The sequence below is a fragment of the Saccopteryx leptura genome, chromosome 2 (assembly GCF_036850995.1).
Source record: "Saccopteryx leptura isolate mSacLep1 chromosome 2, mSacLep1_pri_phased_curated, whole genome shotgun sequence".
NCBI classification, from domain to species: Eukaryota; Metazoa; Chordata; class Mammalia; order Chiroptera; family Emballonuridae; genus Saccopteryx; species Saccopteryx leptura.
The window spans coordinates 238,436,227-238,449,389 of record NC_089504.1 but is presented as its reverse complement, the minus strand read 5'-3'; the positions used below and the strand labels follow the sequence as shown (position 1 = coordinate 238,449,389).

Below are 13,163 nucleotides of genomic sequence, written 5' to 3'. Positions count from 1 at the left end.
TGCTTGGAGAAAGCTTTGACTTTTTTTTCCAGTTGTTTGCAAGAGAGGCTGAAATTCTTTCACAGGTTTATGCAGGGCCATGCTTTTCCGTCGTTTTCATGTCTCGGCACATGGTGAACATGGCACCGTCCTGTGGCACTGCAGTGAGGTTCCAGCAGCCCCAGGGTTGAGGGCCACTCCCTGACCTGCCATGCCACACACAGTTTGAAAGGATATTAAGGGGCCTGAAAAATTGAGCCCCTTCGAACAGCTCAGTCACAGGAAAGCTCAGGAGAGAGGAGCCCTCCTGGGCTAGGCGGGCGGGCGGGCAGCAGCCACAGGTCAGAGGTTTACTTCCTCTTGCGTATCATCTAGCACCGTGAGGGAGCCTGGGATCACGACACCTGCCCAGAAGCCACCAGGAATTTCGGGAGTCAGCTGTTCTCACCAGCCAGAGGGGGCTCTGTCCCTTCTCCCAAAAGATGGATGGTTACAAGTATCCCTTTAACAAACCTTTCTTCCCAGGCATAAGGAAACACTGAAATGAATTTCAGAGAAAAGGGGAACCTCCAGGATATCTGGTCCACTGGAGGAGAGTGGCTCAGAAAGCATTCCCAGCTGGGTAATCTGCCATCCCACCCTAAAAACCCAAGTGATGTGGGTGGGAACCCTAGATTTTAGGGACTGTAAGGATTATGAAAAGTAGAGTAAGGAAATACACAGAAACCCTCTTTCCAAAACTGGGTATTTTAAAAATACAACAAGATACATAGCTAACTTCAAAAGTATAAAGGATTTATTCAAGAAACGAAACCATTGCTCTGTGGGTGGGCTGTGCTAGGCCCATGGTAGGGACTGGAGGTGGGTGGTGGGATCAGGACCCAAGTGGTGGGCCTCCTGGCCTGGGGTTGACACCCACCTGGGCAGGAAGCCCCTGTATGAGCTGGGGGCCTTTCCAGCACGGCCCTTTGTGTAAACAGGACTGGAGAATCTGGCTGCTGGCCTGACCCAGGGCTCAGCCATCAGCCCCAAGCGGCAGGGGAAACAGCAAGAAGTTGGAAAATGCGGCCGGCAAATCAGCTGTACCCACAAAGTTCAGAAGAAGCCAAGCTGAAAGTCTAATGTGGAAACTAATTTGCAGCCAGTAAACCTGGCAGTTGTACTCAGGGGCACAGGGGACCCAGCAGAGATGACTGCAACGGTGGAGCGCAGGCGTGGTGTCAGCATTTGCCACAGCTGTTTGTGTATTTAAACGACTTCATTTTCTTTAAAAAGCAACACGGATAAGTCCCCTGTGGTCCGGAAGCCTGCTCACCGATCCAAGTGAGAGGCTATACCCAAGAGGTAATAGAGACTTTCACAGAATGCAGAAGAGAACCTGCTTTGCCCAAATCACGGGGCAGAGCCACACACAGAACTGGGTACCATGACCCAGGTAATGTTTTATTAGCCTACCCATTATGGATGAGGACTGGTTGCATGGTTAAAGTTTAAATTCCTTGTGAACAAAGATAGATGACTAACATATAAAATGGTACTGCGGGGTAAATAGGACCATGTTTCAACATACTGAAACCCAAGATCAAAAGACCCAGTCAAGGCCATCTCCCTCCTGGCTCCATGTGTGGGTGTGACTGAGGGAAGTCAGTAGCACTCCAAGACCAGGTCAAAGCCTGATGTCCCATCGGAGTTAGTCACTCCCCCAGTATCCCCTCCCAGAGTGTGGACACGACTGAGATTAGGGTTGTCTGGTTTAGTTGCTGACTAGCTGGGTGACCTTGGGAAAATCACATAACCTCTCTTAGTCTGATTTCTTCCTCTGAAAAAATGAGAGGGGTTGGGCTGGAACCAAATGGTCCCTAGAGCTCAGATTGGGAACCACAAAGCCTTTACAACATGAATGGGATATGGGCACAAACAGGAAGTTAAGGGGCCAGAAAAAATGTGAGCACCTCAAGCTCAGGTAGGAGACCTCCAAGACTCCAAAGGCCAAGCCAGAAACCCAGAACATCAAAGCGATACCGTCCACAACTGAGGTCAGACTCCACCATTTCAGAGAAAAGCAAAATCTGATTTTGTCTAGCTCAATGACTTCCAATGAGCACGATCTCACTTCTGAGCATGTGCTCAGATCTGATACCTGACCCTCACCAACATGTACAAGTAGTTTGAATGAACCCATGAAAACTGAAGGCTACGGACCACTCAGATCTCCATCCAGCTTCTGAGTAGCCCCTCCTTAGTCCCTCTCTTGATCAGCAAACTAGGGGGAAAAAGAAACTACAGCCTGGAATGCCAATTGTAATTGTCCTCAAGAGAAAACAAGGAAGTTAGGGTCCTACATGCCTTTCTTCTGAAACCAAGTCACTGCAGCTAATTATAAAACCATCCACACATCCACAGCAGCCCTCCTAAGAGTTATCTCTGCTGTGAGCTAGACCCTCAGCCAGGATCCTAAAAGCTGCAGCAGCCAGAGCCCAGTTCTTGGGATGAGCTCTGCCAGCAGGGCTCCTCCCACAACCACCTGGTATTTTTTGTCCTAAATACAACTAAAGAGGCTCAGCCTGCAGGAGGATGCCAGTCCCTTCCGCTACCCTTTCTACTGTCCTGGAGTGAATTCACCCATGTCATCTGGAAAGATCCAAGAGCAAGTGAGAACAAGAGACGGCTCCGACTGCGTGTGCCCCGGGTCAACTTACTCTCTCCCTCTTTGTGGTTTTCTGAAGGACAGCCGAGTTGTGTATAGTAGTCAAGTCATTTTCAAGGTTCTTTCCTCTACCTCTAACAACCCCTTCGGGCAAACAGTTCCATTAATCATTGACAGACTCCAGGGAAAGCCAAGTGATCAACACTCGACTGTATTTCCAACTGCCCCCACCCTTCAACACTGGATTAGACAGGTAATAAATCGTTTTTCTCATATAAACACTGTGTGCCTAGGGCCACTGTCTCCATGCTTTAGACATTAAAATCAATATTTAAACTGCCATGAAAGAAATCTGACTAGAACAGGCCACGGTTTCTCAACCCTGGCACTATGGACATGTTGGGGTTCGGGGTAGGGGAGCTGTCCTGGGCATTATAGGACATTTAGCGGTATTCCTGGCTTCTACCCTCTAGGTAACAACCAAAAATGTCTCCAGATATTATGCAATGTTCTCAGGGGAGGGGATCTAAGTCACCCCTAGTTTAGAACCACTGGAAAGCTTAGCTGGTCCCACCCCTGTGGGCCTAGCTTTAATGCTTTAGACTTGAATCTGCATAAAGTTTTCTAAAGCCAACCACATTCAAGAGACCCAACTCTGAAGACAAAGCTGACTGGGCTGGTCATCCCTATTTTTAGCCTAAGTCTCCAAATCCTAACGTTTCATATGAAATTTGCTATGTAGTCAGCCTCTTTACTCTTGTAGGAATTGTTAAGAGCAGAAACATGACATCCAATTTTTGTGCTTAAGACACAGATGTGTGGCTGAGTAATTTGTCGGTTGTTTCTTTGAGGTCATTCCTTGTGGTGCAAAAAACCTTTCTGGTGTGTTCCTCTGGGAACAAATCCTATTTACTTATATGCTTTTGAAGTATTCTGTGCTGACGAGACCCCTCAGGACATTAACTGATATGACTGGTTGGTAGTTAATGGATTTTTTCTAATATTCAAGGAAAGAAAGTTTCCAATATTTTACTGGTTCACCTGAATTATTTTCATTATCACTGTTATGACCTTGGGCAGACTTTTATCCCCAACAGTAAAACAGAAAAGAGGACCAGAATTGTAGCTGTAGTTCCTGTCACAAGCCATGTGAGATATGAACGTGGAAGTCAGATTTTAACTGCGGTCAGATTACTTCAATGCAAAATAAAAAATCGAAGACTAAAAGCAACAGGAACCATGAGAAAAACACCAAGGGCCAAACTGATGTTTTTGTCTGGATCAGGCCAAGTTTCACTAACAAACTAAAATAGATAAATCCTAAGAAAAAGAATGTGTCCTTGTAGACTATAAAACTTCATCTAGTTAAAAATAGAAGTATTTACATTTTAAATTACCTTGATCTCAACTCATTCCTCCAAGGAAATCTACATTTTAAATTCCCAAGGCCTTAAAATGGATGAGAGAAATTTTAAGGTCACTTGTTTTCCTGGTTAGCTGCATTCTAGGTGAACTGGGCAATCCATTCTCCAGTAATCCTTTTAAATAGCCTGACAGCTTAAGGAGCTCTCCAGTCTGCAGCCCTATACAGTGGCCTTAATAATCGCTTCATGGTTTATGGGAAGCACTGACCCAACATTGACAATGTCACACCTTTGGAAGAGAATGTTGCCAGTCGCTCCATAGAAGGAGAGCAGCATGTTCTAACCCCTGAGTGGCTCCCACCGCCCCAGAGAAAAGGCTCTTGGAAAAGGAGGGATGGGCCCATGCCAGGAAAACAAGCCAGTGCAGACGCTGGCCAAACTGAGGTGTCGCTCAAGAAAAGAAGAGGTCATTACAAACATTTTAGACCATTGCTTTATTTCACTATTGTTCAACAGCTAAGTTCATTCCTCTCAAGGTGGATCTTGGATTGTTCCTTTCCTCTTTCTGAATAAAAAAGGTAATGAAGAAAAAGCCTGTACTTTTGGAGACCTAGAATCGTATTTATGCTGATAAGCTTTTTGACTGCAATTTCGTGTGACGATATTTCCTGCTGGCATCTTGGTGGTCACTCGGAGCTCCCCACCCTCCAATGAAGATGGCTGTCCACAACTACCACCGTTGAAACCAAAACTTTAAGTGTTGAAAAATGCACCTTTACAATAAAAAAGTAGAAACCAATTCAATTTCTCTTTAATTTTTTTTACGAATATAAAGTTTCTTGTAAATATGTACAGTCTTTTGAGCTAGTTCTATAGCAAGAAGCATTTCACAGGTGAGACGCATGGTACACACTTTCAGGGCTCTAGAAGCCCGTCTGTCATGGAGATCCTAAATGAAATGCCAAGACTGAAAGACCATCGGTGACCTTTCCAAATACTTGTGGACCAAGAGACAAAAACTTCAGCAAACATTCAGTCGGATCTGCCCCGGGGGAGGGAGGGGATGCAGTATGACCCCCAAGGACTCCAAGCAACACATAAAACACGACAGCATAACACCAGGAGTGCGACAACATGGAGGGTCATGGGCATTTCAGATGAGAAAGCACTTAGGTTAAGAGACGAGCAGGAAGGAGCCGGGACTTGGGCCAGGCTGCAATCTGGAAAGTGGTCTTGGACACATGGGTTGAAACACGGTCATGTTCACCTGCTGCAGCAGAAACAGGCCAACCTGTCAGCCTACCTAGGATGTGCCTTGGTTGTTGGAGGCGTGCCTAAGAGTCATGGAGAATCCGAAGCAAGAGATGCCTTGTGGGAGATTAAAGGCAGAAATAAGGCCGCTAGTTAGCTTGCCAACTGCAAAGCCTCTAAGTTGGTTCGTTACCAGTTGCCAGGAATTGACTGGTTGCCAGAGGGTAGAAACAGGGTGAGCCACACTGCACCTAAGGAGGACTTCCGGACCCCGGCAGAGGTGGGAGTTGAGCTGCGGCTTCCTTCTCAAACTTCCTGGTCTTAGTCTAGCCCTAGGGAAAGGCTTGTTTGGGAAGTCACAGTTTCGTGGGGTAGAACCGTGCTGGGTTTTGTGTGAACAGAGTCATCCACGTGGGAGTCGGCAGGAAGCGTGAACGTGTGAGGTGGTGGTTTGCTGAAATCCTTCTCTGGTCGTAAGGCTTGCGCGTTTGGTTTGTTGTTCAGTGCTACTGACTGCAGCTTGTTGTGGCCAGTGAGTTGGCAAGTCGTCAGAGGGTCTCGATTCGGCAGGAGCTATGGTATGGTGCTAGGAAATTGGCAGAGCAACCCGAGGGGGGCAGCCAGGTCAGGGTAGCACATGCAGTGAACCGCCATGCAGAACTCCCGTTACAGCGTGTCATCACGGACAGGAGGTGAGTGCCCCCGGTCCCCTCCAGGGCCCAGAGACCCGCGAATGTGGGGCTCAGAGCAAATCTACTGCATGCTTTCCTGGCCAAGGCTACATGGAAAGCTACATGGAAAGCAGGCTGGGGAGATGACACTGAGGGGCGGGGAGGGAAAGCTCCTCGAGGTCCCTTGGCCCCAAGTCACTGCCTCCGAGCTGAGGCCCCATGGCCTCCATACATTCTCAGCTGGTGGGAGGGGAAGTCGTCAAGGCCATAAAAGGCAATGAGAACAGTAAACATTTGGCTAAGATGTCACCCTGGGTAAAACAGGGCCATCCGTGAGGATGGGCTAGATTGAGAATGAACCTATGTGAGTGCAGGAGGTTTAGCCAACTGGTGGGGACTCTTCTACAATACATTTCAGTAGCAAAGACCTGATGGTGTGATCTAGCTAAAAAGGACTACAACAGGAAATACATTGCTGTTCAAATCTAGTAAGAATTCTGTTGTCTTAAAAAAAAAAAAAAAAAAGGAAGAAAACTAAAACCAACCAACCCTAAGATCCAAAAGTAGCTATTAATTAGGATTCTAACCACGTTGTAGTTAGTGCCCGGTTGGTTTCCTCTGATGAACTGGTACAGGCTAGAGCTACGTACAAAAGTCTATGAATGCTTTGAAAGAGTAACAAAGTGCAGAGGATGACTGCAGGAGGTGCCGACAGCCCCTCAGAGCCTCAGCCCCCCCGCACCACCTGGATGCAGGGCTGTCCGTGCTGAGGACGGTCTGGGTCCAGCTGTGCCGTGGGCGGCGGAGCAGGGAGGTGCTGGGCTCCCTTCAGCAGAGTTCCATAGTGGGTTTGGTGTTTTCCTGCAGGTTAAGATGAGGAGTTGCTTTTTCTGACTGAGATTTATACTGAAGACTGGTCCCAGACCTAGGAGCAAAAGAAGAAGGAGGTGTTTTAGCCAGCCAAGGCCAGAGCTTGCGGTACTCTTCGCACAATCCAAACAGGAAGTCCGCGGCAGCAGGGTGCTCCGCAGGACAGCACCACTAGCAGAGCCAACCCTGAATGTTTGCTGTCGCCAGGGACTGAAATTAACTGAAAAGTCCCAAAAGTTATGTTTGTATTTCTACAGTTTTACACACAGACACCCCCCCCCCCCCAATCTCATCAGTAATGCAGAGGAGATAAGAAAAGCATTTAGAAGGCTTTCCTCCTCTTTGTCCCGGCAGGGATGCCAACAGTGACCTGCAGGTGGCATCAGAAGAAAATGCGACCCAGAAAATCAGCTTCCAGTGACAGCAGATTTAAAGTTCTTCTAGAAGGCAGCCACTGTTACCAGTTGGTTAGCCTTCCAGAAAAATTTTTGATGTACGCAGGTATTTGCACGTGTGTTGGGAAAAGGTGAGGCAGAGAGCATTCAGTGCAGTGTGTCCTTTGTGTGTAAGAAGAGCGAACACACACACTCTCTGCCCCGATGCCCAGCCTCTCGAGGACAGGCTAGCACGGGTGCCTCTGAGGAGGGGAATGGCCCTCTCTGGCAGCTGTCACATTCTGGGTACACACATACACATGTATGCAGGGAGTAAGCAGGGAGCCTCTTCTGAAATCAAGTGCATTTTGTTCCTAAGCTCCTTATGTGACTCACCAAATATGAATTCCAATAATGAAGCTCCTCTTTACAACAGTGGCCCTGAGGGGCCTCAGCTCCCCAGGGTACTCGCCTGGCCTCGGGAGGGGGCCTCACCTTGTTGACCTGGGACAGGGGGGTCCTCACGGCTCCCACAGGCAGCCGGCCCCTGCTGCTGTCTTCAAACAGCCTCCCGGGGGAGCGCTCCCTCCGCGTGCTGAGCATGCGGCCCGGGGACTTCTCCCGCTCCAGGGGGCGGCCGGGAGACTTGTCCCTGCGCAGTTCTGTCCTCCCCTCTCGGTAGCGGTGGGGTGTGCTTGGCTCTCGCGAGTGGCTGGGGCCTTCAGGTGGTGCTGGGCTGGAGGCCACGCGCTTGGTGATGTGCTCATTGTAGGTCGGCGGGCCTCGCTTGTTGGGGCTGCTGGCAACAGGAGATGGAGGGGAGCTGAGGTGTCACACCCCAAAGGGACTTTTTCCTTCTCTGAGAAAGCCCCATGCCCACGCTCACCACTGACCATGAGAAAAAGCCCACCTGGAGTACTGCAGGTTTTTGGTTTGTTTTATCTGGGTAGGGAGGACAGGGATGAAAGCAAAGATGACGACAAGAGAAAATCAAGCTTCCTGGTCTCGGAGCAACTTTTACTTCCTGCACACCTACTGTGTGCCAGGCCCTGTGCTGAGCTCTTATGTTGTCAAATCATCACAGCAGCACCACAGGATGGGAACAAGCCGGCCCCTCACGCGCAGACAGTGGTGACTGGCCTGAGCCAGTGAACAACAGACTGGGACTCCAGTACAGGTCGGCTTGCTGTCATAACCCCAGACTCTCTTCTCTGACCTAGCGTTTTCCAGAGCTTGGGAGCACGGGAGGGTCCTCACTTAGAGGGTAAGCATGCTAAAATGCCCTCCATGTAAGGGAGCAGCTTTGAGGAAGCCTGTTCTCATCACTGGCAGCTGCCATTTCTGTCCCAGTCCTGGACCTGGTGGTTTTCCAAGAGTCTTTGTGAAAACCCAACGTTGATGTGACAGGTGTAGGGCTCAGGCCTGATATAATTAGGAAACTGAGCGGGGCAGATAAAAACAGTGTGGTTGGCTCAAACAAGTGCCCCCGACCTCAAATGTTGATGGTTAATAACCAAACAGTTGAAATACAGACACCACCACCCCTACCCCCCAAAAAGTACTGAGGCCTTTTTGTACAACCAATCCACACCTGTACCCAGTCCCAGCCTGGGTATTTCAGACGAAGATTTCTGCATTCGTGTCCCTTACCACCTCCCTGAAGAGCAATATCCAGAAACAGAGACTGAAACACAGCCTCCTGAGTCAATGTCTACCCACCCCCACGAGCAGAAAAAGGATGTAGGTCCTCATCATCTGAGTAGAATCAGTGCTGGGAGAAGGCAACCCACTTAAAATGGAACAAGATTTTATAGTGGATCCACTTGGAGACATATTTTCATTGACTAGAGCTTTATCGTGGAAAGGAGAAGTAGAAATCAGGAAAATAAACTTATTTTATCCTAGATTTGTTAAAACTCTAAATTATAATTACATGCTGATTCTAAGAAGAACCAAGTATAAATTCCATACTGGTTTATTTTGCTGTAATTTTCTCAGCCAAACTGTATGCTGATATGCTACATGATATGGCTTTTGCAGTAAATCATAAAGACGGTTCTTTGAAAATATTTGATAGTGTCACTGGTTTTCTCAAAGGCCTATCATAATCTTTGAAATTTAAGTCCTTCTCTTTGGAACAGGTTGTCATTTTATCAAATTTGTTGATTTTCTTCCTTCAATTACGGGTCTAACTTTACCAGAACCTCTTTTCTCAATGCCTGTAACTGAAAGCAACTGAGCAGCAAAGACACCGATCCGCTGGGGCAGAAAGACTCTACACCAGAGCAACATGAGGGCCACATCCAGGGAGATGCCTGTTTTTATAAATAAAGTTTTATTGGAACACAGCCAGCCAATCTGGTTATGGTTATGCACTGTCAGTGGCTGCTTTCACACCACAGCAGAGTTAAGTAGCTGAGACAGAGACCATATGGCCTGCAAAGCCGAAAATATTTACTATCTGGACCTTAAGAGAGAAAGTTTGCCAATTCCTGCTCTAGTGAAACAGGCTGATGAGTGGAGATCATTTTTAAGTGGTCAGTTTGCTGTGCACAGCTTCATGTCTCTTGCTTCCCAATGCAACTCGGCTGTGAGGATTCGGGTAACAAATGCTCAGAAGACCAGAAGCTCCCACTGTTGAGGATGCAGCAATAAAACCAGGTAATTCAGATTTCAACAGCATGAAATCAAGGTTTATATTCATCTCTAGTTATGTGGCTTTAAGCTATGGCAGACAAATAACAAAATGAATTCCGAGTAGGAGAATTACATTAAGTCTGTTTGTAATGGAAAAGAAATTATGAAATGTGTCTACAGGGGCCCATCATAAAGCAAAGGGAGAGGGAGCTCACTGCCCAGGGGAGGAAAGATGGCTCAAGGAAGGCCATTCGGGATGTCAGTGTAGATTAATGGGATGGAAGAGAACACCCATCATTCTAGGCCAAGTGGGAAATCTTCCATCTCTTTATCCATTAATAACCAATGATCTTCCATGTCAATTTTATGATTCTTGCAGAGTTACATTTCCCGCTCTGCTAAACAGACCAGGGCCATGTGGCCGCAGGGTGCCTTGAGAGTTTGGCTGAAATGGCCAAGCACAGATTTAGTCTTGTCATTTTGTTTACAAATTGGAGGGGGAAATTAGTTTATTAAATGTTTCTTGTAACTGCACCCAAATTTTGCCAAGCTGTGTAGTGACTTTTTAATTCTAGTTTGCATAATCTGGAGATCAGACTGTTGCTCTCGCATGAGGTACATAGTGTCTCCTGACTGGAGTTTGCTTTGTTTCAGAGTACCTGTCTCCTTGTGTTTTTCAAGAGCTATTTTGAAAACAGATGATATATTTCTCCATTGAAAACATAATAAAACAAACAACACAAAAAACAGTGCAATACACCCCCCTAAAAAATTTTTTTTTTCGGAGTTCTATATTCTGACCTGCCCAAAGCAGTCAGCAGCTAAAAAGACCATTTTTTAAGCCCAGAGGCAACTAAAGACAGACCTCTGGTTTTCCAGATGTGGCTGGCCACAGCAGGAAAGCAGCAGCATTATTTCTGTCCTGTGTTCACAGGAACCGGAACCATTTTTGACTACAGAAAAAGTAACTCATTTCAGAGACACCATTATCGTCTCAAAAGGAAGGCACCTGGCCAACTAACAGGTGAGGCAATGAAGAAAAAGAAGTCTAATTGCAGTACTTTGATTTGGTTTTGGTATGACTTAGAACTACTTAAAAAAAAACCCAGATAGCCTGACCAGGTGATGGCACAGTGGACAGAGCGTCAGACTGGGATGCAGAACACCCGGGTTTGAGACCCCGAGGTCGCCAGCTTGAGTACGGGCTCATCTGGTTTGAGGAAAAGCCCACCAGCTTGAACCCAAGGTTGCTGGCTCCAGCAAGGGGTTACTTGGTCTGCTGAAGGCCCGCGGTCAAGGCACATATGAGAAAGCAATCAATGAACAACTAAGGTGTTGCAACGTGCAATGAAAAACTAATGATTGATGCTTCTCATCTCTCTCCATTCCTGTCTGTCTGTCCCTGTCTATCCCTCTCTCTGACTCACTCTCTGTCTCTGTAATAAATAAATAAATAAATAAACAAACAAACAAACCCAGATCTAAAGTGTATGGGGGAGGATGACAGCCCGCTGAGCAGCACTCTGGAGGCGGGTTCAAGCTAAAAGCATTAGGAGCGGCTGGCTCTTCCACACTGGTTACCCAGCAAGTTTCCGGAATTCAAATCACACTGCCCAAACACTCATGATTAACTCTTACATTTCAGTGAGAGAGAGAGAGAGAGAGAGAGAGAGAGAGAGAGACTATTCCTTAGAAGAAAGCTTCAGAATGTTAAATTGATGATTCCCCTTCCAAGATCTAAGCATTTTGTAATATTAGAGGGGATTCCTCCACCAAAATGAGAGTCCTTTCAGAATAAAACTGTGTCCTCTTCATGTGGGCACCCCAGCCCCAGACACCGTGCCGGGCACATGGTATGGGGTCCACATAACTCTTCATAGGGTAGATACGTGGGGTTTGTAAACCAGTCCAAAAATTAAAATCCTGCCTATATCAATTAAATATTCCCCTGGGATAAATCTCAGACATTGCCATGGCCGAAGAACTCAAGCTTTACACATCTCCAACCTACAGATTGACCTGGATCTGGCTCCTAGTCCTCTGTGTCAAGACAAGGCCAGCCCACTTCCACGCAATGCTGGTAGGACTACAAAAGGGTTCAGCCTGCACGGAGGAAAACTCAGCAGCATCTATCAAAGTTATAGGCGCACAGCCATTTCTAAGAATTTCTCCTACAGACAGATTCCTAAGTATGCAAATTGACCAAAAGACACAGGTGCAAAATGCTGAAAAAACACAGGCACAAAATCATTTAGCACAGCAACAGACTGGAAACAATGCATACACCCACTGAGAAAGGAGCACTTAGATAAGGTCCTTGGAAGCAATGCTATGAGGGACTCAAAAGGAGTGAAGAAATGCTTCTTCCACTGACATGGAGCCATCTCCGAGATACGTTAAGGTTTGCAAGTATGTGCAGTGTGCGGTCACCTATACTAGAAAGAAGGGGTAGCACACTTCCAGAATGGCAGAGTGAGGACCTCCAAAAGCCTGTTCCTCCATAAAAGCAACAAGAACACTGAAAAAAATTGTCAAATTAACTTTTCAGAACTCTGGAAATGAACCAAAGGCCTGCAACAAATTCAAAAAACATTCATGCAAGAAAAATGAATGAATCTCAGGAAGAACAACAAACTTTGTACATCTGAACTCAACCTATTCCCATCCCTTGCTCCCAGATGTGGGGTGACCACAACAGCCGTGGAAACCAGCAGTGCAGCCACCACTAGAGGGAGCCCGTAAGGACTGAAGCTCCCCAGGAAGCCCCACCCCCAGAAAACTCTGTCTGCCCTGTCTGGTGACTCCTTGGAAAAGACAGTTCTCAGGGCTGACTCAGGGCTACCTCACGAGAAAAACCCTATCCCCAGAAACTTCAGTGGCAGCCATGATAAAGGAATACAAACTTTTAAGAGTTAGTCCAACAGTCATTAAATAAACAGCAACAACAAACCCAAGGAAAGGGATCTGATTTCCAGAGTTACCCCATTATATGATTTGAGAGGTTTGGTTGTCAACAACAACAAAAATCACAAGACCTGTGAAGAAAGAGGAATTTGTATGTAGGCCCTCATTTCTTCTAGGAAATCTTCCCTGAACCCCAAGTCCAGGCAGGCAGTCCTGCTCCAAACTCCCACGGTACCTTAGGAGCCCAGCGGCAGCCTGGCCCTTCTAGGCTGTGCTATAACTGCCTGAATGCATGTGTCTCTGCCCTGGGGCTTCTTCAAGGGGGGAATGCATCTGGCTTCCTCACCACTAAACCTCCCACAACTGCCCAACTAGCCCTGTAGAATATCTGCAAAAGCAATGAACATGTAATTCACACTCCATTCCAAACAGAGCCACTGAAAATGCCCACCAGAGAAAGGCCAGA

General features: G+C 47.1%; 1 protein-coding gene across 5 annotated transcripts in view; it reads right to left on the bottom strand.

The window, feature by feature from the left end:
* Positions 1-4,483: 4,483 nt before the first annotated feature.
* CIT (citron rho-interacting serine/threonine kinase) overlaps positions 4,484-13,163 on the bottom strand; it is a 166,008-nt gene continuing 157,328 nt past the window's right edge. For 4 of the 5 annotated variants that reach the window (XM_066370788.1, XM_066370790.1, XM_066370791.1 and 1 more), the window contains 2 exons: positions 7,652-7,955; positions 4,484-6,837 (listed from right to left, as the gene is read on the bottom strand). In XM_066370788.1, coding sequence (XP_066226885.1) covers positions 6,814-6,837; positions 7,652-7,955 — 328 coding nt within the window. In that variant the 3' untranslated portion in view covers positions 4,484-6,813. The remainder of the gene's footprint in view (positions 6,838-7,651; positions 7,956-13,163) is intronic. The other variant, XM_066370789.1, reaches the window with a different exon arrangement.